The sequence below is a fragment of the Carassius carassius genome, chromosome 28 (assembly GCF_963082965.1).
Source record: "Carassius carassius chromosome 28, fCarCar2.1, whole genome shotgun sequence".
NCBI lineage: Eukaryota > Metazoa > Chordata > Actinopteri > Cypriniformes > Cyprinidae > Carassius > Carassius carassius.
The window spans coordinates 5,914,224-5,940,269 of NC_081782.1; the positions used below are offsets into that span (position 1 = coordinate 5,914,224).

Here is a 26,046-nt window from a genome sequence, read left to right on the forward strand (position 1 = left end):
TGGATCATAGGAAGCCCAAATCAATCTCTATAGATTCTGATATTTGGGAGAAAAAAGGATTGTACAATTTAGATTTTCCACTCGAGCGGGTAAAGAGAACAGGGGAAAAAAATCTAATCTGCAAGTGTGAATAAATGCATCCTCTAAGTAACCTAATATAATTCAACAGACATAAAATTGTATATTTGTAAAATATCTTTCTATCTTCCCTAATGAATAACTTCCTTTTTTTTTTTTGCTGGGCAATCTGTTCCACCTCCTCTTGTCCACTTTCATCCCTCCATCCAGAGAAACCACTAAATTTTCCTTCTTGAGGGAGGCTTCTGTTAAATCTTAATTAAAACCAACTCCAAAAGCCCATCTCTTCCCAGGGGCAAGCTTGAAATCAACTTAGAACAATCAAGCTTACATATTAGTTTCCTGGGGAAATGAGGAAAAGAAAAAGAAAGAGAGAAACACACCACAAAGAACAGAAAGATGAGGGAAAAGAGTTCCCCCAACCTTTCTCACTCAGGGTGGCGACTAGAGTCTGGTCTTGACCTATCAACCCCACTTTCTTGCAAGATTAAGCCGCTAGCGATGCTCCTAGAGAAGGTAAACAAAGGTTGGGAACAATGGCCACCAGGCGAGAACCTTATTGGATTTTAATTAAGTGCCAAGAGAGAGTGTTAAAAAAGACTATGGGACGTAGAGGTGCTCCAGTGTTCACAATCCCGTAGAGCACATTTCTCATGCTTCACATTTTACACTTTTTCTTTTTGCACGATCCTTGCTCCTACTATCCACCTTTTCTTTTTCAGAAAAAAAAGCTCCTTAGCCTGTTTGCCCACTCGTTCACATTTTGAGAACAACAAACTGTCTTCACTCCCCGCTCCTTAGAGAACTATTCGTCACCCACCTCGTTTCACCCCTATCCCGGGTTATCGCTCTTGGGCTCCCTCTCTCTCTCTTTCTCTCTTAACAAGGTGAAACAAGACTCGGTCCCCTGAGGAAGCAGCGCCAATGATAAGGTTAAAATGGGCCGAAAAAATGGAAGCGATTATTTGATATTGGACAGATTGAATTATCTAGATTGAGAGTGCAAGAGAGGAGGGGATGCTGGTTTGGCTTCGAGAGCCTAAAGAAAGATAGTGTGAGGGAGAGAGGGAAAGAAAGGAAGAAGTCTGGACAGAATAATTTTTCTCCAACATTGCCATTTGCGCCAATGAGGACCAGCCTGATATTAATGTCCACTCAACTCAAGGCCAATGGAAGAGTTTTTACCTCTTAAGGGGCAGATTGTGAACGGCACAAAGTAGGCTGTTAATTTGACAGAGAGCAAGTCAGCCAATGGTAGATTTGCAAAGACTGAGAGAACTCTATATGAAAACTGAAAGACGTTTATTGGACCCGTTGGCTCGCTCTCTATCAGACCGACAAGGTTCTACCCCCACTAATTATACTGCTAATTAATGAACATAGAAAAAGATTTCTATCAGTGCCTCAAAAAAAAAAAAAAAAACACATTCAAAATACACACAAACACCATGCGCCTGGCCAGAGACAGGCCATCATCACCTCAGCAGGCACCAAAAGAGAGCTGTTAATTGGTGTGAAAACACACACACTGACTTGTGTTATGGGTATTGCATGAAGCTGGCACTTGTTAACAGGATACACTGAATCACAGGGAGAGACGGAGACAAAAGGGAGAGCTGGAGAGGTTTTTTGAGAGGAGAGACCCCACCTTATACTAATATTTGTGAATTCTTTGCTTGGCTCTAAGGAACATGGCTTATGAGTTCGTCCAACTTTAAACTCTGGTGTTTTATACAAATCAGTGATGGCAACAGACTCTCAGGAAGCTTCCACCAACAAATAAGTACACTTCACACCTTCACACTGACATGCCCACAGTACAAACACCTTTGTGCAATATATATATATATAAAAAAAAAAAAAAAAATATATATATATATATATATATATATATATATATATATATATATATATATATATATATATATACACACACACACACCCTTTCTTTTGTCCCTACTGAGTTGAATCTGCTTTTACACTTAAGTGAGTGCATTAATAACATAAGCAAAACAAAAGAGGTTTCGCACGAAGCTACCACATCACACTGGGACAAAAGACTCAGCTTTAACAGAGCCTTTTAAGGTTCTGGCTGACAATTCAAGACTCTTTCATGGTGAGTTTTGTCCATAGATTTCTCCGATGCCTGGTAAAAGAGCGAAAGCTTGCCGCGTAAGGACTGTTACAGGGCTAATGACTATGGATGATCGCTGAACCACCCTGTGGCTTTGTTGAAAGGGGGGCTTGGGTTGGCCTCTTTGCTCTCTGTTACTGATCAGCCTGCTTAAGTAGCTTGTGATTGAGGGGGTCCATTAGAAGCCTATCCATCACCTCCTCTCAACAAGCTGAGTGAAAAAGTGAAGACATCAGACACACCCCTGCACCAGTTTCTACACTTAACAAATGTCCAAATTAATCAGAATTCTGTAAAGACTTGTTGACCTTTTTTAAAAAATAAATAGTTGAAATTCCAAAATCTCTCTTTAATCAGACTCTTAAAACTCTGGCCATCTTGAATAATGCTGCTAACATGCATAATCTTTGAAGAACATCACAAACTGGAATATTCTGTGAATTTATGGATTTGCATTAATATGTGCTCATATTATAAAACATTTAATAAAAAATATTTTTTTATTATTTATTTTAGGATCTATAACATTGCAAACCTTTTTCCCGCCATTTTTCTTTAAAGAAGCTCAAATTACAAAGAAAAATCTAAACAATCAGAATTGAGGCAAAAACTTCTTACAATCAGCTTAAGGGGAAAACCCTCATTTGATCATGATTGCATCTGATAAGATCAGTGTAAGTGAACAGCACATATTTACCACTGTACTGTGAACTCTCAAGTTACTATTGTACTTCAATGACCTGAATCAATATGTAAAATTGAGTTAAAAGAAAGAGTGTAAATAAGTAACATGAATGTGCCTTGGAGAAAATAGCAATGTTCTTATTGATAATCTGAGTACTTCTCCAGAGTCATTTAAAAAAAATTGTAAACAGACAAAATACCCTTATTTCTGTGCTTCTATTGTACAGTATACTTTATAGGTATCTTGTGGATGTATAAGTGACCCAGCAAGAACATTTAATGGTTTTCTGTAATATTAAGTTCAAAACCATCCAAAACATGCCTATTCTCTATAAATTTCCATTAGAAAAAAAGCACAAGCTTTTAAGACAAAAAGGTTTATGGCAACTTAGGTAGAACTGGTCAGTATGTTTTCAAGGCTGGACTTACCAAAGGGTCTATTAGACTACACTGCATGTTTTATAACAATGTGCTAAACTGATACAGCCAAAACAGCCGACAGACAGGGAAATGAACCATTTTATTTTAAAGAGAAAAACAAGTTTATTCTGTTTAATGTAGATAATAAATTGAACTACTTATTGAACAGTGATGTCTTCATTATTTTGCTGTTTAAATACTTTCTAAAAGCATACGTTTTGTCTTATTTGGCCCTGCTAGCAGTACAAAGCTCAAAAGGAAATACTCCCTTAAAAAAGCTCCCACAAATTCCTCTGCCTGTGAAATCCCTTCATATCTAAACAAGCTTTCTCAAAGCTGTAGCTCCACCAAAACTCAGCAAAACATTGACTTTGGAAGCGAGATGTCAGTATCATATGAAAACCTTTCACATTTGTGCCGTTTTCTAGAGGGCTTCATAAATCATCACTAAATCTCCTCGCGGGGGGGATGCAGCTCATAGAGAAAGCTGAACCCGTATCTTTAGGCATGAGAGTATCTCGCTTCGCCTGCTGCTCAAAGTGAGAAGAACCTAGGGAAGTGTGGTTCCAAGCAGGAACACGCTCCTCATTCTCTCACCTGTTTTGAGGTGGCCCTGTTTGGAAATGCTTGAAACCAAGCAGCCTGCTGCGTACAAAGCCAGCCTGGAGCCCAGAGCTGGAAGACCCGCTGTGTCCTCCAATACCAATGCATCTTTTTCTCAGCATACTGGTCAGGCTATTTTGTCACACCTCGGTAACATAAACAATCCATTCGACAAGAAAGCAAAAAACAAGTGGCTTGAGGTAAAGTACCAAGCAGTTTGCATTAGCATCAGACCCCTTATTGCTGTTTTCTCATTCTATCCTCCACACATGAGCCAGCCCATACTTCCTTGGCTGCTTGATGGCTTTTCTTATTTATGCATTTGTCCTATTATTCTTTTTCATTTATACAAGTAACACAAAATAGGGATTGCAAGGAAATGTTCTTCTCCAATGACAACACAGGGCACAAATAATGCTCTAGATCACACTGCATAATGGATACCTCGCTAGCAAAGCTGCTTAGCATGATATATTTCAGATCATGTTGGTCTATCAGTACCACTAGCCAAATGTTGCTGGTGAACAGCATGGCTATATATTCCACAATCACAGAAACTCATGCTACCGTAAGCAGATATTTTCATCCGAGCAGAGTGAAGTATTGTGGAACTATGGAGCATATTCCATTCTAATCTGCATAATAGGCATATTAACAGCATAAAAAGTGTCACCTTGTGGGGCGGCTTGGTAAAGTTCTAAAAAGCTCAGATAATTTAGTCAAGTCACCTTATTTATTTAGTGCGTTTAACAATACAGATTGTGTCAAAGCAGCTTTACAGTATTAAATAGGAAAATAGTGTGTCAATAATGCAAAAGGACAATAGTAAACACTCAATTTCAGTTAAAGGTCATTCATCATTGAATTCAGTGATGTCATCATACAGCTCAGTTCGGTTTAAATAGCATCTGTGCAACCAAGTCGACGATATCGCTGGAAAAGAAGTGTCCTCAACTAAGCAAGCCAGAGGCGACAGCGACAAGGAAACAAAACTCCATCAGTGACAGAATGGAGAAAAAACTTTGGGAGAAACCAGGATCTAATGTAAGCATTGGATCACTTTTTTAGACTTCATCTGTCCATACAGACTCATTATTCACTCCAAGAGACATTATGTTTAGCAAGCAACTTCTCTTTCCCTTTGTATCTCTTTGTCTTCGATCTCACTCCCTCCCTCTCCTATTTATCTCTGTCCTTATCTGTGACTGACAAGCACGCCACACCAGTGTTTACAGCAAGCCAGAACCAGGGAGAGAATTTCAAAAGTAAACAGCCAATATCCTGTGCAACAACGCTGAGGAAGCTCTATTCAGTGTGTATCGTGTACCTGTCCCTGTGTCTGTGTGTGTGTGAACTTCCTCTTCATCTCCGCAGAGAACTGCAGGCTTTGGATGCCTCGCCCAGACAATAGTCACAGACCATTAGTGATTTCTCTGTCTTTCTCTGGGCAGGGTTCGGTGCTGTAATCCTTTACAGCCCTCCCACAGCAGTAGAGCGGCTGGAATGCATCAATCAGGAAGGTCCAGGGGCACTGCCTGGCATTACCTCATCGTCTGAAAGAGGCTTTGTATCAAATTCAACCCATCAACACTACCCCCCACCACACTTTCCTTTTCATCCACCCAGCTCCGGCTAACCCGTGCATTCAAACCATGTCTGCTTTGTCACGGCTTCATCATTGCCCCCAGGTGTCTCCAAATGCCCTTTACATTCTCCTGTGTCAGACGGTCACTTTTCATCTGATTTGTCTTTGTTACAGTGTTTCCTACTTTTAAACTGGGAGAACAGATGATGGGGTTCCTTCACACCAGTACAAGGGTATCCATTACCTTCAGAGCTAAGATGCTGGAAGTTAATCTGTTTGACTCCCCTCTTTTCCTCTCTTCCCTTTCTGCCTTTGCACACCACTTTGTGAAGCCGCATGGGCTCCTGAGCCTTCCACACCTTTGCTAAATGGCTCTCTCGCTTTCTTTGCTGCCATCCTTTCTACCTTCTAAATCATTTGATCGCCCTTTCTATTTTCCAAAGGCACTGGCTTGTTTCAGATAGCATTGGACAGTCGATAAAATTACCATGTTTGGACACATGAGTGACGGCCGAAAGCTTGTTTGATGCGCCTTGACTGACACCCCTCACTTAATAGCAAATTGGCAAGCTTCTCCCTCGACCTCCCACTGTGGCGTTCGAAGCCATGCCTTAATATCCCAGCAATCAAGAACAAGAAAGACGATGGGGAGAGAAAAGGAAAGACATACACGCTTTTCTCAATTTCTTTCCCAGCTGTCTGAAAACTAAACAGAGATGCCTTTCAACCCTGGTGTGGTGGGGGAGGTTGTGTGAGGTCTTCTCTCCGGTGTGGAGAATTATGTTAACGGTCGAGCTCACAATCACAATATTTGCACACACATTCCACTGGGGTTTCCAGAGAAGAAGAACAAACTATTTGGTTAAGGGATGTGAGTGTGTGTGCGACAGAGAACAAGAGACAGACAGAGAGAAAGAGTGAGAGAATGAGCTCACAACTAGCTGATAATGACGGTCTTCCTGTCTGCATGACACTCTTTATGCCAAAGGCTCAAGTAGGGCTGTGCTGAGCTGAGATCTGTTGTTTAATATGATGCTATTTCATAACGGAAGCAGGTATAAGATCCTATGATGATACAGAATCTAGACAGTATTAGTGGAACTGAATTCAGTGTACTACAAGACCATAGATATCAAAGACTATATTACTGTAATTACTAAATCAGTATGAAATACTCCATATTATCAAGTTTCTAGATAAAACAGGACAGATAAACTAACCGAAAAGCTTTACTGCACACATCTAAACGTGGCAGAACCTTTTTTAGCTAGTTTATCAGCTCAAAAAATGTTTAACAAATAAAAACCGGCCTTCACAATGTGACATTGTGTCAAAACCTAAAATGACTTTTTCGCAAGAAATGCTTTAAACTGAATATCAGAGGCAAAGTTTGATCCTAAGGCATCTCACACAATATCACAATCAGACTGTGGCTTTCTTGAGAGCTTTTATTTCTCTCTCAGGCACACAATGTCTTCTGTGATGGAGTAATCATTAATTAAACAGTCAGACTTTGACTAATCACCCTACAAAGGGCATTTAGCTTTAACCACGAGACTGTGTGTGTGTGCTAGAGAAACAGTCAATTACTTTTAGCTGTCAGTCCATCTGAACATCTATGACTCATCAATGAATGTATGCATGAATCCATAAGTACAACAAATCCCAGTACAGATAATAAAGGACCATAATGTCAAATATCGCTCAATGATTTGCAATACAGCATTTTCCCCCAAACATAAACACAAAAAATGTAATATTCAATAAATAGACAGATAAAATGAATGAACAGTTTTCATAGCAGAATTAGATTTTTTTTTCACTGTAGAAAACATCCTCTCTTATCAGGGCCATCTTTAAGACCGGGCTTAGGGATCTCGGCCCGAGAGGATAATGTGAGCCCAGATATTGCAGCAACAATGAAGATAAATTTCAATTTACGGTTGCTTTCTGTGTCACAGCAGGAGATATGAAATTTTGTCTTGGAGGACTGGAGGTGATAGTAAAATAGGAGCCGATGTGCGCTCCACCAAATCCCAGCTCATTCTACACACGCCTGTGTCAAAACACTTCCTTGCTCCTGTTCGTACCAAATTGTGATACATTTCCCCCAGTAACGAGTGACACTTTTCGCATTTTGGGAGAAAAAATGCTAGCAAAGTGCTTCTAAAAATAGGAAATGAGTGTTTGAAACTGTGTCTCTTTCCTTAGGCATTGTTTTAATGATTTTCTCCAAATTAACAAATTAAATTCTGAACCTCACCCCTTTGTGATCAGGGAGTATCGTCAGCAGTAAACACCCTCTTTTTTTCACTGTATTCAACTATCCGTGATTATCTGACCCTACTGCCTACTGTATCTCATCATCAGAACATCGTTGACAAGAATCCCAAGGAATTTGGATACAGAAGATACAATTCAAATTTTAAGAGTCACTCTTGGCCTGGGAAAACAAACTGTCCATTTTAATGTAACTGAAGATATCCGATGACATCATATCCCTCTTTTTCAATTTCTCCTCTAGAGGAAGAAGTCAGCACAATTCCTCTTTGTCCACTCGCTCGTCTTTCCGCCCAAGGCAGATGAGGTGAGGATGTGGGTGGACGGAGACGAAGCAAGAGGAAAACAATGGAGATGGAGGAGATGGCCTTGTCCCAGAGTGAGGAACAACTGGCCACCTCTCCTCTGGGCTCTGCCGTTAGGCATGCAAGCTGGAGAAACTGACAGCTGATAACAAAAGCCCCCCTGAATGCAATGCCAAGTTCTTTATCTGTGTGCTCCTGCATGGGCAAGCTGATTACAGCCTTTCCCTCCAAAACTTTCTCATTTGCTTTCTCTATTCTACTAATTCTCCTCAATATTTGGATGTGGTGAGTGTCTGTTTAGGGGGTGGAAAGCTGCAGAACAAGTGGGTGAGACCCCAGGGTCCTTGTCTTATGTCTGTGAACAATACGGCTATGTGTAGCATGTCTCGGGCAGAAAACTGAGAGAGCCATTGTTTCAAGACCCCCCTAATCTAACAGCTGTATGTGTCATCAGGAACATTGAACATTATGATGGGCAAATGAGACCGCGGGAAATATGGAAACAAATTTTTCGAGGGATTGGAATTAGGTTAACTTACAGATTTTTGTTTACCTTCAGTGAGAGTTTTCCTTTTTTTCCTATATGGAGAAGCATTATCCTTATCCCTTTAGTCCTATTCACAAACTTGAAAATCATTCTCAACATCAGTCCCAGCAACACATATAAAATTTGTACGCTAGAATGTTGTCTGGGGAGAAAATCTCGCAATTTGCTCTCTGCTGTAAACAAAACTGACCTTTAAGTTGAATTTGTCTCTGAGCGCCAACCTCTCCCTGTAAAAGAGCCCAGAGCACTCAACCGCTCGCAGCCAGTCCATCTCGCTCCAGTCTGCAGAGTGCAAGCGAATCAAAGCAGGCCAAAACTCATCCATATCTATGCCATACGAGTATCTCCTAAATAATGCAGCAGTCTTCCTGCACCAGACAGATTCTGCTGCATCGGCGCTATTGTGAATCGTGTGTCACACACTTTCTCTCTCTAACTCAAATGCACACACTTATCACTGAACTTGCTCGCTTCCAACATTTCTACTCCTTTCAATAAGAAAAAAACAGGTGAGATATGGAAGACCATTTCTGCCTCACAGTTTAAAGAAAATTGTCTTTCAATGGGATTTCACATTTGCAACTACAGTACATATCTATCAGTTGTCACTTTATTTCTTATAATTGTGACTTTTTATGTCACAAAGTGACTATTTATTATTTCAAACTTTATCTTATACTGAATCAAAAAAGTAAGCAAGTGAAGTAAGCGGAAAAGAGAAATTACATTAATTGTCTGTATTATGTCAGCATTTTATGGTCTTCTTTTCCAATCATTACAGTGGACACATAACCTCAAATTACACACCTTTACAATAAGCCTCTTAACAATACACACACACACAAACATTCATTTTCAATCCCAATACGGTCTCCTTAGACATTCAGCTCATGCATAATACAGAAAGCTCCTAAAACAAACCCAGAGAACCACATGGCCAGAAATACCACCATACAACCCCACTCAATCTCAGCGCCCAGCAGTCCTCACCACTAATGGGAGGCCCTGTGTGCGGGTCAAACTATCTGTCCCTCTAATGGAGCCAGCTAAGACATCAAGTCTGCAGATCCACAAAGCTGTTTGTTGGAGTGTTTACATGTGTGTGGCTGCCCAGTGAGTCAATCACTTAACAGACAGCAGCTGAAGGCACCAATTAAAGAGAATGTTTTCAGACAGGCTTCCCAACCACCTGTAATGGAAACAGGTCAATTTAGCTCAAAGGGAATTATTTAAGATTTTATAGGTAATTTGGGCAGAATCACTGTTTTATGGTTGATTACTGAGTCGGCCAGCGATTCATTAAACGAGCTGCATCACATCGACTCTGCAATGGATATTGATATCCAAAATATAGTGAAAACACTATTAATTATAGTTAACTTGCACAAAACATACATCTCTTTTCAATATAAATAAGACTTTATTGGATATATCTAAGACAATATCAACTAATCTAACGCATTGACACACGCACTCACATTCACACAAGTTGCAGGAAGAGAGAAAGTGAGGAAATAATGAGTTTAAGGGAATGAAATGTGAAATCCCAAGTTTATAGCAATATGTGCCATTGCATAGGCCTGAACAACCATCAATCACGTCATTAACCATCGCACTAAGTTCCTCAATGAGGTTTATATTAAATGCACCAATTCAGCTAGGATCTGGAGGTACTTGCGCACTGCTGTGTAGGTGGTTCCCTTTGTTGTCATTGTTGCAGAAAGGGGTTTCCCAAGGTTGCTGATTGGCTGGAAGTTCATTGAAGTGACATCTTGGGTGTTGGCTGACTAATGGTGTGGAGCCAGTGGGCTGGTTGAAGTTTTGAGGCGGGCACAGTCGTAGTGGACTTTGCGGCAAAACTTAACTCAGATCATGAAAATCTCAATTGGTAGAAAATAAACTAAAGTAAAAGAAAGAAGTTTGCTGAGACTAGATGGTGTTTCTCTTAATTGGTTTTGGAGGAGCAGTTGGCATGTAAGCCAGAGCACGCTCAAAGAGCACTAAAACATAGCGGCAAAAATGATTGGAGAAAAAGCATGGCTAAAAGCAATGGAAAAAAAGCAGAAAAGGAAAAATGCATAATTTGATGCTTTCCTGAGTTTTTAAACCGGGCTGTTGGACACATCCCAAATGGTGTCTTGACCGATTAGACATTGTCTTAGCTTGGGGTGTTGCTATGTTTCTCCTCCCAATACATAAATCAACATTTTATTTGCTCCGTCACATAGTCCGAAATTTCCAACTCTTGCAGAGTATAATTTGGACATGATTTCTATATAAATAATATAATTCATTTTACAAAGTATTGATTGAAAGACACATTTAAAGCAGTAATTTTCAAACTATTACATACCCAACATGAATATAAACCTATAAACTATTCAATAGTTATTCAAAAGACATACACAACGAGTGATTAGTACATGATAGTCAATTGTGTGGGTTACATACTTAATATGGAGTTATGCATAGAAATGATTAGTTGCTCATAAGTCCTTTTGATTTCATGTATCTGTAAAAGGCAGTAGCTCTGTTTTTCTGTGAACATGAAGATGTGCTTTGTGAAGAACAACAGAGCTAGAAGGAACCCGGCCTTTGTCCTGGGTGGGGGAAGCCACCCAACGAAATCTCTACTAATGGTTTTCCTTATGTGATTGTCATGATGTTGTCTCTTCAATCATTAATCTTGGGTTTCTTGCACCAAAATTGACAATCTCCTTCTTGGGTTGGGATTATCAATAAGTGTTTTTTGTTTAAATGTGCAAGCTATTCTGTGAAAGAGTTGGTTGGTTAAGCTTTCTTCAGACTGGCTGGCGCTAGGGTATTGTGGACAGATTTATGACACTGTCCTGGGCCTCTTTGTGGAATTTGGCTCTTTGAATTATTTTAACACAAATCTGATCAAATCTTAAATTGTCTGATTCACTCTGATACCCTACACACCATTATGATGCCTAATGGTCTAGAACAAATTTAAGTCACCGTAGATATAACTAAGAAAGTACTTAATATTAGTAATTATTATTTGTATAGAGACAGAATCATAAGTTAAAACAAATGGATATGTACATAGACTTTGGGTTATCACAGACAGCAGTAATGCATAATATATGCTGATTTTTTTAAATCAGGATGTTACACAATTATTATGTTTAATGTCTTGATGCATTCTAAATCAATATTAAATCATCCACCTTGCTGATACTGATGCTCAACACTACAAAGCAGGAAAGAAAGTATGTAAAAAAAAGTGTTCGTTAGAAAACAATGATAAAAAAATTATTTAAATAAAAATGCAGAAGGGGATAGTCAGTTATGTATTTTCTTTGCTCTTTATAAGGCAAAAGGACTAGGGAGGAAGGAAGCAGTAGGCGAAAGTCTTATGATCTTAACACGCTTCCTTTGAACGCTTCCTTGTGGGACTTGCCAACCCCATGCCAAAGGTTTAAAAAAAAGCACAGTGCTAGAGATTACTTGGAATACAGATGGCACAGTGCAACAGAATTCCACTGGGAGACTGAGGGACATTCCGAGAAAGCAAATTATGGCTGGGAGAAAGAAGCGGCTGAGCTTTGGTAAGGGCACGCACATGAATATCTGGCACTAGGGGCTGGTCTCTTCAAGACTCTGTCATGTTCTCTGCTTCAAATCCTGCTCTTTGCTACTAGTTCTAAGCCTTCATCTTGTCAGACACTCTGCAATTGTGTGTGTGTGTGCGCACGCATACACACGCCCATGTGAGAGAGAGAGAGAGAGAGAGTGAGTGAGAGAAAGACAGACAGACAGAGAAGACAAACAAGAAGGAGACCAAGAGATAAAGGAGATGTATGTTTGCACCTGCGTTTGGGTGCGTATATGTCTGTGTGAGAGTGAAAGGAAGCATGTGTGTTTATGTGAACCAGGACAATCTTTCTCTCTCTGCGCTATCTATCTATGAGCCATTATTCAGAGAGGGAGCTGGTGAGTCAGATGTTAGCTGGTGGTGGTTTTTCAGAGTGTGGTGTGCTGCTTGTATGCTTGTCAGGTGAGATGAGTGGTTCTGGCCGTCCGGGAGCCTCTCTGCTCCTCCCAAAGCAGCTGCCACCAGTCTGTCAAAGAATTGCTCTGCTACATCCTATTCTTCACTCTCCCCCTCCTTCTGTCTTACTTACACACTCACTTAATAATGAGAAAAACATATAGAGTGCAGCCAGGGTCATGTTTTCCACCTAAATGAGTTACAAAGTCCACATGAAAAGCTCAATAGTCAACAAATATGTTCCCCTGAAATGCGTTAGGAAGTCCACATAAAAGCCAATAGTCAACAAATAGCTGTTACAAAGGAAAATTGATAACATATCCTCAGATAATGCTCTGTTATTGTGCTTAACTGAAGCATACTCTGCTTTTATCTTATGATTATTGCAAATTTAGAACCTATTTGCAAACCAGGCAGGCATTTTATTAATATTTCCGCTTATATTTTTAAGTTTGTGATGGTGCTAGGCATTTAGATTCAACATTTAAATTTAATTACCACCTCCATCGGTGTCAATACAGTGGCCTCATTTATCAAAGAGACAGACAGAAAGCGCAGCTTAACCGTCAATAAACATTTGTTTTTAATTCGTTTACTGGAGCGCCGACCGAAAGTGCTTTGCCTCGCTTGTGGTTACGCCGTTAATTGGGAGAAGAAACACTTTTGGATCTGAGGGGGTGGGGGATTTTGAAGCCTTTATCTAGAGATGAATCAAAGCCGGCGTTAATAATACACCCAATGAATAAAATATTTGTTAAAAGGCGTGGAAACAACAAACGCACTGTAAAAATAGGCCAGGCTTGAGGATGCTGTACTACTCCACAAATGAATCAACCTTCCCTTACAGCATACAGGATATGCGAAATGTAGCGCCGCCTTTGGTGTGAAATAAACAGCGCAAATTTGAATGTGGTGCCCGGCAACTACTTAGGAGTGTACAGAGCTACTGAGCTTTTAAATGTAACACTGTACAAAACAGTCTTCTTAGATTGTGCAAAGAAATATGTTTTCTTTATGTTTTGACGTTTGAAAATAATTTAAAATTGCATGTTGTTGTGCAGTAACAAGTTTGCTGCACAAATTTTACTTTGCACAATGTCACTCTGCTGGAGTGATGAGAATATCTACAGTAGCTACTTTTACAGTACGTACTTTCTAGGAAATTAAAATTTGGAGGAAAATGTTAATTCTATTGCACTGCCAAATAATGAAATAATTCCAGATTTCAACAGAATTAATTTAATAACTCATAAAATATAAATAGTTATAAAAAAGCAAATACGTTTTAATGACTTGTGTGACAGACGTCATCTTGACCAAAATCTTTACAACTTATTTAGCCTACAAACGTACACTGATTTGCAGAAGTTAAGTCTGAACATAACACTGTGACAGTTTTTGCTTCATTTTGAGTAGGGTATAACAAGTAATGACGATAACAGTTTAGCCAGATTGATTCAGTAGGCTATCCGCTAGCACTGATTTTGATTCTCTATAAAGAACCCGCTCATAAGAGTCATTTGTTCTGAAATTGAACAACAACTGTCACGCTGAATGTGTCATTCACAAAAAAAAAAAAGCCGACTCATACGAGTTGTTCGTTCGGGATCATGCTGTAACCTACTGTTGACGATGTATGTTTGTGAGTCACTAAAACGGACCTGTTCATAAGACTCGTTTTGTAAGGAATCGGACTACATTGATCTCAATACAAGTTTATGAGTCACTAAAAAGAACCTGTTCATGAGAGTCATTCGTTCGGGAGTCGGACTGCACTCATCGCACTGTCAGAGTATAGTACGGTGTTCCGTCCGCGTCGGCGTTAAAAAATAAAAAATAAAACCTTTTCGAGAATCCTTATTGGAATCCTCTAAATCCGTAATAAAATAATTCATTTGCGGTCTTCTTTGAAGAGTGGAAACAGTTCCCCCGCTCCCAATCCTACTCTGCAGCGCTGCTGTCTCTGTCAGAAACAAAGAGACAGCACACTGAGTGCAGCAAGCGATAGCCAGCTCATCCATACTCACAACATATCAGGATAGCGAGAGATGCCCGCGGCCACACTACTACATAAAGTACAAAATAATGAATAAATCAACACTGCAACGAGCATAATCTTTTAGATCGCGCGCATTCCCGGCTCCCCTTAGACTGTATCGAGAAATGTCGCACCTCTGCCCGGCACCATTTATATTTATTTAATGCTGTTGAATTATTCTGTTTGAGAGAAGATTGTGCCTTCCCGATGGCGTTGGTTGTGAAATTATTAAAAGGTGTTTCTTCTGTTTTGGAGACTGTGATCAGCACATTTCTTATGCTGTAGACCTATGTGGCTTTTAACACACTTTTTCAAACCCTCAGAAGGGTGTTTGCTGATGGCCATTATCATGGTCACACCTGGTTCATTCTTTCTTTAATTTTTCTCTTTCTAAGTCTGCTGTCTGGATGATCTCACTAAATAGGGCACTGGATAACATCCTCAAGTATGTCATGTACATTAGGTTATCCTCCAGTCCCCTATACATATAATGCATAATTAGTCAGAAACGCAGCCACTTGTTCCATGTAGCTACTGATGCTCTCGCGATTGCATCAAACAACAACAACGAAAAGTTCCCAAAGCACATTCAATCCTTAACATATGCATACACACACCATATTTAAGCGGGTTTCCGTGTGCCAGAGTATTTCTTCATATCCACACAAAAGGATTTTTAACTAGAGTTTACAAAAATAAATGCAACAAACAGCCTACCAAAAAAACTATGGCACTTATGTACCGGACATCTAACATCATTAATTACTTTGCAGAAATATGCAAATACATTCCAGTAGATATTATGTGTTATGTAGCTACTATATAATTCCATCACTGTACCTCGGCACTGCCACATGACTTTTCACAGTGAGCAGTATATTAACCTCAGCTGCATTATGCTGGAGTACACGCCTGTATTGGACAAGTTTAATTTCCAAACTAGCCTTGTTTGCATTTGGCGCAGTGCCACTCGCCCAATATATCGGCAGGGTCTAACTATAGGACCTCATATGTCACAAAATGCAATTATGACACCACTGCGTTAACTTTAAACCGGAGCACGCTGAACGATCGGTAATGCCGTAATGATTAGGTTGACGCAGCGCTAAGTAGTAGGCTACACAACCATCCGATTCTATCATTAGAATAGTTACTGAACTAAAACAAAACGTCTTACCTGTCCCTAAAAGGCACAATGCGATGTAAAACGTCAACATCTTTCCGGAGTCTTCAACACTTGTCCTGCAGTTCAGACTGAAATTGTGCGCACGAAAGCTCCTGCTGGACTAGATGTGGAAGCTGGTCCTCGCCCACCTCTTGAATAGGGTAAAAAAAATTAAAACACAGCAGATTATGTTGACCTCAGCTCTGAGAGCTGGAAGTCTCTACGGCCATCTGAAATCAGTCTACGCATCAATGCAGGTCGTCTATTTAAAGTTTAGAACTTTCTCTCGATCGTTCCCGTGTTCAGTTAATATTTCCCAACAAAATGTTGTTCAAATGAAGATGCTTCAATGCGCGGGTCTTGAATCAATCCAAGTGTTTGGAGAAAATCCTCCGTATAGGGGTGATAGAACAAAAATCTCCGTTTCTCCTGTTCAGCGGGGCTCCGCTCGCCGGTGCAACTGAGCGCGTTTCAGCACCACAGCTCTATAGCGCACATAAACGCCTCCTCTTGCGAACAGTTCCCTCCGTACTGCTCTGTTCGCTCCTCACTCTCTTGTAATGCAGCGGCAAGGCGAGGATACGATCCGCGCTGCCTGTTGTACTACTGACTGGATGTTGGCTCGATGAATAAAACAGGCGCTTTTTTCCCACTGGAGAACATCGAGTTTGAGAATGAAGTAATTCCCAGTCCACAGGGACTGCCGTTGGCCTACGCCCCCCGGGTCCTGCGATTGGTTAAGCGTTTAAACTATACGGGGGTGATAGCAGTTGGGGGTGGTTGGTCCTTAAACAACAGGGGGTGCCTGGTTATGCGCGCCTGTGAATGAATAAACTGCTGGGGAAAGTAAACAGGTGTGTCCCGGAGCAAACAGAGTCTACCGAACAGATGATCTTAATGGGGTTTCTTTGACTCCATACACAAGCGATGTGATTACACTTAAATCATTTAATGTTATTTATCAATGTATGGTTGGATACGGTCTACATAGGTCCTACCCCTTAATATATATATATATATATATATATATATATATATAATCAAACTATCCATTAAACCACAAAGCTGGCAAAATGAGCAAAGTTCCAAAATAAGGTTATTTTATTTAGATAGTTTTTACCATGCCTTGATTCAAGTGCTGGTTGAATGGTCTCCAAACGATAATATTCAGGTGTTGTTTGTTACAGTGGTTGGTGAAACACATGAGTCATTTGCAAAACCCCAAATAAACTGCAGGAGAAAATAACCCATGGGGGACATTTTCTTGACGTGTCGATCAAATATGCGTTATGTTTTTCTTTGTATCTTTCCAAAAAAAAAAAAAAAAAAAAAAACTTGAAATACAGTCTGACATAAATAACTTTACTATCAGCTCAGTGCATTCAGCTATATGCCTATGTCAGAGTAATATTGTATTTCTGGTAACTCCGATTTTGTGTCATTTAATCCCCAGTAGGCGTGGTGTTGAAAAATAAATAATTTCGACTGCAAAATAAATAAATGCAAAAATAAATAATAATCATAAGCTATTTACTTACAAGAGCAATTTCACAGTGAGAAATATGTATATCCCCATGTGATAAAGTAGTAAAAGGGGCGACACTGCGACAGTGCGTTGTGCTTGGTGTTTACATCAGCCTCGGATTCGTTCACTCGTTTTTGTTCGTTCTTGTCAAGATAGTGAATATCATAAATATATACCCCTTAATTTAATACATCACGTTCATATATGTTATTATGTAAATGTTCAAATTGTTGGCTGACCCTGAATAGTGAATCAGTGATTCGGACACAGCGAATCTTTCAGATCTCTTGTGTGAACCGATTCATTGTCAACACTCAAACGATTCATTCCTGCATCAGATGTTTGAGGTGGCGTTACGTTTGTTGCCATCTCCGACATCAATACAGCCGACAAGCTGATTGGGATAGTAGGCTAGTGAAATCAACTGGATTCACACTGGTTAAATGGTACGCAATTATTTATTTACTGCTTTCACGCTGCATTGAAAATGATAACCAGCGCACAGATTGCAGGTCAACTTGTTGATGCACAGTTTTATAAATATCTCTTAAGATTCCACCTTACTATTTCGCACAAAAAAACACGCTGGGACCTTTTAGAAATCGAGTCGTTTTAAACAGAAAGCTGTAAAACCATGGGGAAGGTTTTGGTCTCCACCCCGTTAAGATTTATTATACGTGAGGGGATCAAATGTGAGACTGCCGTTCATAAACACATGCTCACGAGAGAAACAGCTTGCAGGAGGCGAAGATGATGGGATTCCTGTGAGTTGAAAGAAAAAAGGTTGAGTAAAGGGGCTCAAAACAACAGGGGCTCACACCTGCTGAGAGAGCAAAGTAAACAGCAACAACTACTGCGTGAAGTTTACCAAGTCTTGAGAGGGTGTGAGCCAGACGTGTAAATTAACAGCTACTTTTTTTGTAGAAAGCAGTCGAGGTTGACTTATCTCCCTCTAACTGAAATATACAGTCATTTATTTTGTGACCTCAATGTGAGGGTGCTACAACCCACCCTATAGGCCCATGGATACTTAAATAATTCATGTACTTATAAGAGGGGGTTTATTAATAATGAATACAGTTTGATACGTAGTAAACTGTTCTGTGTTGGGGAGAAGGAGACAGTTAAGATGTCGTTTGCATGGTAATTGTAAAGAAAGTCATAAATAAAGCATGAGGTGAAGTTGTATGGAAATGCGACTCCCTGGGAAATTAGAATATTTTAACTAAATATTATCTCAGGCCCATTTGACCCGGGGTCAATTAGAAAAGAAACGTCGGCGTCGATGAGGATGCGAGGCTGAAATTAATATTGAAGCTTTTCCCCTCCTGCCTAATTTACAAGGCTGATGCAAAGTTGAGTTGAAACATGTATATTGTCGTGAGATTGAGGTTTAATTTGACAAGGCGCTAAAAAGTCGATTCTGATCTCGCACTGACAGACAACAAACACAGCATTTGTCTTGAAGACTGACAGACTAAAGTGGCAATTCCTCCATGAAGAACATTTTCTTTTTGATTTGGACAAACTATTATTGTGCTGTCGCACAAAGGTTAAAATGTCTTTCTGTCAGTCTTAAAATGGTCTCCTCTACATCCCTTAAGTAAATATTGTATCACTTAAAGGTCAGCATTCCTTCTAAATGTATAAATCAGAGCTACTTTATGTCTGTTTCATCCAAATGTCACAGGATATATGCTATTGATAGTCTTGGGAATATAATAATATCAGTCTTGAGTTTCAGATGTCTCGTTTTATCAACCAGTATGACTCTGCAGTGTAAATTAAGTGAAGATGTGTAGAATTCTATTTAGGGCTGGACGATTAATTGAAAAGTAATCAAAACCGAAATTCATAACCTCTAACCGACGTAATTTTCCCATGTCGGTTATTTCGTTTTTTTAATCCTGTTAACACTTCCCCCTTAAAAGCATACTAGCGCGTCTGTAGCCATATGACTCTGCCCCGTCCAGTTAGTGGTATAAAAGCAAAACATGTAGGTGAACCATAGACAGTAAAAGAAATGGACACAGCGACCCCATTGGAACTCAATTGAGACAAGTGAAGCCCATTTTTAGCGATTTTTAGCACTTACGTTTCTGACGCGCAGACTCAAACTAAGCTTGATGACGTCAGCAACCTGTCTGACAGATGTAAATCTTCTAGTAGCTGTGCGTGCAAACTGCCATCGTTAATCTTGCGGAGACGGCGAGCTTGAGCGGGGAGTTCTTTGGCGTGAGTGAGCAGGAGTAAGTATTCTGATTAATTATTTTGTATAGTATTTTAAAATGTAACACCAGGGCTTGTATCTATGGGCTTCTCTCTTGACGTCTCCCCGATTGCCTGCGAGCTTCTCCTCCTGTCTGTACGGTAATTTCTCTACTGTGCGACAGAGAGTCGAGTGGTTATGACGCAATCGTTAGCCTATTTTTACAAAAACTGTTTCTACGGGGCCATAATGTAGCATAAAAAGGTAATGGAGCCCTTTATACATTGTCGTGTACCTTTAGAAATAAATAATGGACAAATGGAGTCTTTTAACACCTCAGATGTAAAGTTATTCGCTGTCAAAGGGACGCCAAAATGAATGGGAGTCAATGGGATGCTAACGCAAGTGAAGTTCTGCTACAAGATGGCGGCACGTACGCGGCCGACTTCAACTTCCGGTCGACTTCCTTCTCGCCTGAGGTGAACTCCGGTTCAACACAGTGATGGCGCGTGAGCGGTGAGCCTTTACTAAACTTTGTCAGTTGTATTTGTTTTATGGTTTGGACATTCAAGCGATTAGATGATCGCATGTGTATTTTCATATCGACCATGTTCGTGCAGCTGCCTTGTGGCACGAACACTCATAAACTGTAGTTGTGAAGATCGCGCGCACAGAGGAACACAGAAACTAGTTGTCAGTGCTTTCCTGTGATTTATCACTAAAGTAGCTTAGAATCTCAAAACTTATTATAGCATGTTTGTGTGCAGCGCACATGAAGCACAAGCGCGTGCATGGAGAGCAGCTGTTGGCGGTCGCGCTGCGGGTTCCCGGTTTGTGTCCGTTCTCGGACTGTTCTGTGTATTTTAACTGTAGAAAAGGTTGTTCCGAGTCGAAACTACGATACAGAAAACTACATAAGTATATCATCATAAACGCAGCCATTTTTGTCTTACGTGAACATAAACAGATGAGAAAGAAAACACACATGTGCAGTATTTTTGCTTAAAGAGACAACAGCCTAATAAACGTGCTGCCTGTCATTAATGTTAATCAAAGAACAAAAGAAAATCATTCACTGATCTTGACTGAATATATTTAATAACTTTACTTGCCGGTAATCTTTATTTTATTTATAAAAAGAAAACTATGTAGTGTTTTTAAACTTTTAATTAAAGTTTCTGTACCTGAAATTGATATTTATGATATTGCTAATTGATTTGTTTGTTCCTATCTTATTACTGACTGTTTACTTGTCTTTAACACTTTAATATTTGAAATTTATACTAATTAAGTTGTTTTTGCTATGGTATTTTTGTTAATCACAGGCAAAATTCCTCTTGCAGTGTTTTGTAGGCTGCTGATTTTTGCTCATGTTATTCAGCTGCAACAGAATGCTTTGTAAAAATGTTTGACATCTAAATGTTTGACCTCATTTTTTTTATATTGGATTTTTTATCTTATTGGAATCGAAACTACGAATTGATAAGAATCGGAATCGATAAAATTCAAACGATACCCAACCCTAGTAAGAAATGTTACGAACATAGTGTGACGGTGGATTAAGGAAAGTCTGGAAGCAGATGCGAGTTAACAGATTTAATGGGCTGAGAGGAATACAAATACACAAACAAACAAAGATGCTGAGGAGACGACACTTTTTGGTGGTGGGAAAGAGGTGAGGAATCTGGATGATGACGGCGAGTAGGCAGCAGGAGAGGATGGCACAGGAACTGCGGGGAATAGAGCCGAAGGTAAGTGTCCGTGGCTGAGTGAACGTGCGGAGAGTGGATGAGGTTCTAGGGAAAACAGACATCCAACGCATACAACACTAAAGCCAGACGAACAGGGTAACCACATCAAACAAGTAACAACGATCTCACAAACACAAGACGTGAGACAAGCCAATATATAGTGGATGAGTAATGAGTGGCAGCTGTTGCTGATGACAATTAACGGAGACGCCCACAAGCTAATCAGTGCAGACGCGAAACACACGGATTACCAACCGTGACACATAGATAAAATAACTGCTGATAGTCAATCATATTTACAGTACAAACCTTGTCAGTGAACTATGAGGGCAAAAAAAAAAAAACTGAAACAAAATAATCGTTCATTAATCGTAATCGAGGTGAAATGTTCAATTAATCGAGGTTTTGATTTTAGGCCATAATCATCCAGCCCTAATTCTATTGTCAGCATGAAATGAAAATTGACTCTTTCTTTCATCAAAATGTAATTAATTTGCTCCATCTCTGAAATAACTTTCCCTATTTTGTGACATAATCATTATTTTTACTTAACCACTTCCCTCAAACCTGTTATAGAATTTATTAGTGTTATTGTACTATAATTGATATGCTGTTATAGTTTTTAAAATAACATTTTCAGTGGGATTTAATTTTTACATTAAATGTTTTTAGTTAAGTAATTTTGTTTGGATGTGCTTTTGTCACTTTTATTTGATTGTTTTTATTATTAAAACTATGCATAGTTTTCATCAAGTTTTAATTAAATTTTTTTAATTTATTTATTTGGTTGATTTAGTTTTAGTTATTTTAGTACTTCAACTTAACTCAATGAAAATGAAAAATGTTGCCTTGGCAACTAGTTTTTATTAATTCATTTTAGCCTATTTTATTCCAAGTAGTGAAGTTTTCCAGTGGTCACTGGATGTCATGTTTTACTTAGAAAGGTCACATTCAAGAAGCAAATTTCATTTCATGTTGACTTAAAACTCTTCCTCCAGTTTCTCCACTTTTAAACTTAGTGCATGGCCAGCATATTTTCTTCATTAAAAACATCATGCATCCATTCAGAGTTTGCTGAGCGGTGCGCAGTCTGCTATGGTCAAAGTTACCCTCTCTTTACATCAACCATATGAGGACATTACAGCAGCTCTTACTATAATTGGGTTATTGAGTACAGCCTTGATCTGAGTCAACCATAACTCTGAGTATTGCTACACAGCAATAACTCTTTATGCCTTTACCTATGCCAGGCATCTCATGCATTCTACCAATTATCGTGAATATCATGCATTTCGGTTGAGATGCATACTAGCACTGCTTTAAACTTGACCTTTCTTTTAAGCCATCTTTGTCCTGCTTTAACTACAGATACAATCATGAAAAGAACAGTCAACAACATGTCCTTCATCTCAATATCAAAATACCAGGCATGCCATTATTGAAAGCTGGTTGAAATGAAAGTACCTCAGGGGAAGTTCATGAGTTATATGGTTGCTCAAGGGTCAAGGGTATGGCCGTTTGCTGGGCCACAGGCTGCTGAAAAAGGCTGTGTTACGGAAACAGGAGTGTGATAAACGCTGCTTCGTTCCATGTGCCATGCCTTTTATTGTGTGATATGGTATTTTTAGACAGGGACAGGTTTCTTTAGTCAGGTTTAAAGTTTCAGAGAATATCAAGTGCCTTAGTGATATGGAATCATTTGTTTATCACCCTGCTTTGGAGGCTTTGCCATTAAGATTGCAGTTTTACAAATGCATAATGTCCTTTGTTCACTTAAAATACCCTATTTGTGTTGCTTAATTGTATAATTTCAATCCTAGGAAAATGCCTGCATATTATCAATTCAGAGTCTTCTATTTTTTATTTTGTTTCACGATTTGTTCAGTCTGGGCTAATTAGGAAGCCCAAACTGAACAATCTGATCAATAATAGCACATTCTTATTTTCTGTGTCTGCTTGTTTCCAGTTGAATAAAGTTGATTTCTGGATTGGCAAGAAACTAGCATTCACCTAGGAAAATGTTATCTTAAAATTCTTAGCAAGTGTCTCCTTTCTATAGCAGCACACAGTACACAATGCACAGTAAGGCAGCAGAGAGTGCAAAACACCAGTCTAAGCAAAGATATTGAATGGCTAGGTAGTTACAGATCACTAGGCTAAAAGAGAATTTTCTCTTCCATGTCGATTTTGAATGAGGTCAGACTGGGTGACAGTATCAGGCCTTGGGTTATGGCAAGGATGGATAAGGCCAAGTTTCAAATGATGGCCACCATGTTTTAAAGTGGGTCATAAACTGAGTGTGGATGGTGGAGGAGTTGGGAATGGAAGCCAAAAGAATCCAAAATTATCCACCCACTATCACAGATGTTTACTGACAGACTGGAAAGAAATTGTCCTAAAATGTGTCACACCAATGCACTTCTTGTTTTTACAAGTTGTGTTATGTTAACAGATACTTTGCATATATACGTTGGTTACTACTTAGTCCAATTTAGAAAATTCTACCTTTTCTCAGATATGTCTTGAGTTTCTCTTTTCATGTCAATCTAAGAGATTGTGTCACTCAGTTTAATGTGAAATTTGCTCTCTTATGACAGTTGTGGCACACCTCTCTTAAGTAAGCCACATGATTTGATTATTATTCATGTCCGCAGCTATGACAAGTCTAATTTGTTCAGAAATTGGTTTCGTTATGACAAGTGTTTTGGCTATATCTTCTGGAGGTGCAGCAGGTTTATACTGCATATATCTCTAAAAGCTGATCTTTATCATCATGTCTACTTGAGAATCCGACAGTGCTTTGTAGTTTTAAAACTAAGACTCTCATCTCATCCGTTAAGACTTGTTTGGGATTAACCCTCGGAGCTGTGACTATAATAGAAGTTCATCACCCTTATGTCCTTATTTTGTATTTCTACCTAGAGAAGTTCACTGACTTACTGTATTACCAAACAGTTGTATATCAGCTCCAGTGTCTGTTTGTTGATAAACCATGTAAACAGAGTGAGAGATTGTCTGAGAGAGACGGAAGAGAGAAATATGACCCATACCAGCTGTTGGTTCAGGACTGGCACCGCTGCCAGATCGAGACTCTGGATCTCTGCTCAGCTCTGACCTAATCCCTGGGCGAGCTCTCCCAGATGGGCCGACAGATTTAGAACAGCCACCCTGACATGTACTGACCGATCTCGATAGCAGTCCCACATATCGGCTGTTTCACTGAAGAGCCACAAAAATTGCTGCCAAATTCCTAAAAGTGGTGTATTAACCCAGAATGATGATCACAGTTTTAGTTGCAAATTGCAGGCTCTAATGGTTTCCGAAACATCCACTCTGTGAGTCACTGTTGACTTTAATTAAATGAATTATGGGAAATGGAATATGTAAAAACTAGTCATCTGCTATCCTCTGATCCTTGGAGTTGACTCTCCATTGCATGTGATCATGTTTATTTTTTTAATCTCTTAAATACTGCATTGCTCTGTTATTTATTTTGATTAATTATGCATTTAATTATTTAATGTGTTTAGGTTTACTAATAATTCAAGTGTTCATAGCTTTTGATTAAATGACTTCACTGCTTCCTACAAACGGATAACAGGCTGTAGGCCAAAGAGCATCTGTTGGTAAATGCTCTTTCAAGTGATTCTTCTGAGATCACTTGTAGGAAAACAAATAATGTACCATTTCACCCTCATATTTTAACTGCTGTTGAGAATTTGGCACACTAAAGTTCTTTTAATATCAGTGCCGGTAATTACTAAAACCACACAAATACTAATACACAATTAGTTCTATATCCAATTGGTTTTGGAACAAGACTACTGTGGGTGCTGTTATTACCGAGTATTTCCATGAGTCGCCATAACACCTGTTAATTCAAAGGCCAATCCTGTTGAGAGTGACTTGCATCAGGCATGTGGTTTCACAGCAGGGTGTTTGCTGTAGTAATCGAGAATGCTGGAGGGCACAACAGTAGAATCCACATCTGGGAATTCGCAACCTGGCTCATGGCTTCTTAATTACTCAACCAAACATGGACCAGAAAAGGTCTGCAGTTAATGTGGCAACTTAAGTGTTAAATGATTTTCTCGTACGACTACAGGTAAAGTTGGAGCACGAACAGGAAATATGTATTTTATTTTCAAACTTGTATTTATGATTCATTTCTCCTCCTTGGGGTAACCGGTACAAGTAACGTACAAATTACATATTCTGATTTTTTTTTTAATAACTAATGCATTACTTCTAAATTAGCAATGAAATACCTGTGTTACTTCTTCAAATAAATATGCTAATTACTTTGTTTTCCCATTTATTCACCGACACTTCTCTTGTCCCCATTTTGAGAGAAATTGGGACTTCCTTCAACTGGAGGTTTATTAATTTCACTTTTATTGTGAAAGGACCTTTAAAGCTGGCAAAAATTTAACTTTTAGATTTTTTGTTATTTAAATAAATAATAATAATAACAATAAAAAGCCCAGCAAAAAGTAATGCAAACTAATGTAAAACATTTGCGCAAGTAACACAATTAGTTACAAGTAAGGCAATACTGCATTACTTATAAAAGTAACTTTCCCCCAAGTATTCAAGGAAGTATTCAAGCTGTACTTTCAACAATGAAAGTGAAGCTGAGATCGTTCGCCAGTTTGAGGGAAAGTTAACGTGTCTAGTGTTTTCAACATTACATGTCACATATTT

At 39.2% G+C, this 26,046-nt stretch overlaps 1 protein-coding gene across 1 annotated transcript in view; it reads right to left on the reverse strand.

Moving 5' to 3' along the window:
* The window catches only part of LOC132107786 (kin of IRRE-like protein 1), a 44,653-nt gene extending 28,125 nt beyond the window's left edge, over positions 1-16,528 (reverse strand). Inside the window, exon 1 of the mRNA XM_059513994.1 lies at positions 15,870-16,528. Within this exon, the coding sequence (XP_059369977.1) occupies positions 15,870-15,909 (40 nt within the window). The 5' untranslated portion in view covers positions 15,910-16,528. The remainder of the gene's footprint in view (positions 1-15,869) is intronic.
* Positions 16,529-26,046: the final 9,518 nt, after the last annotated feature.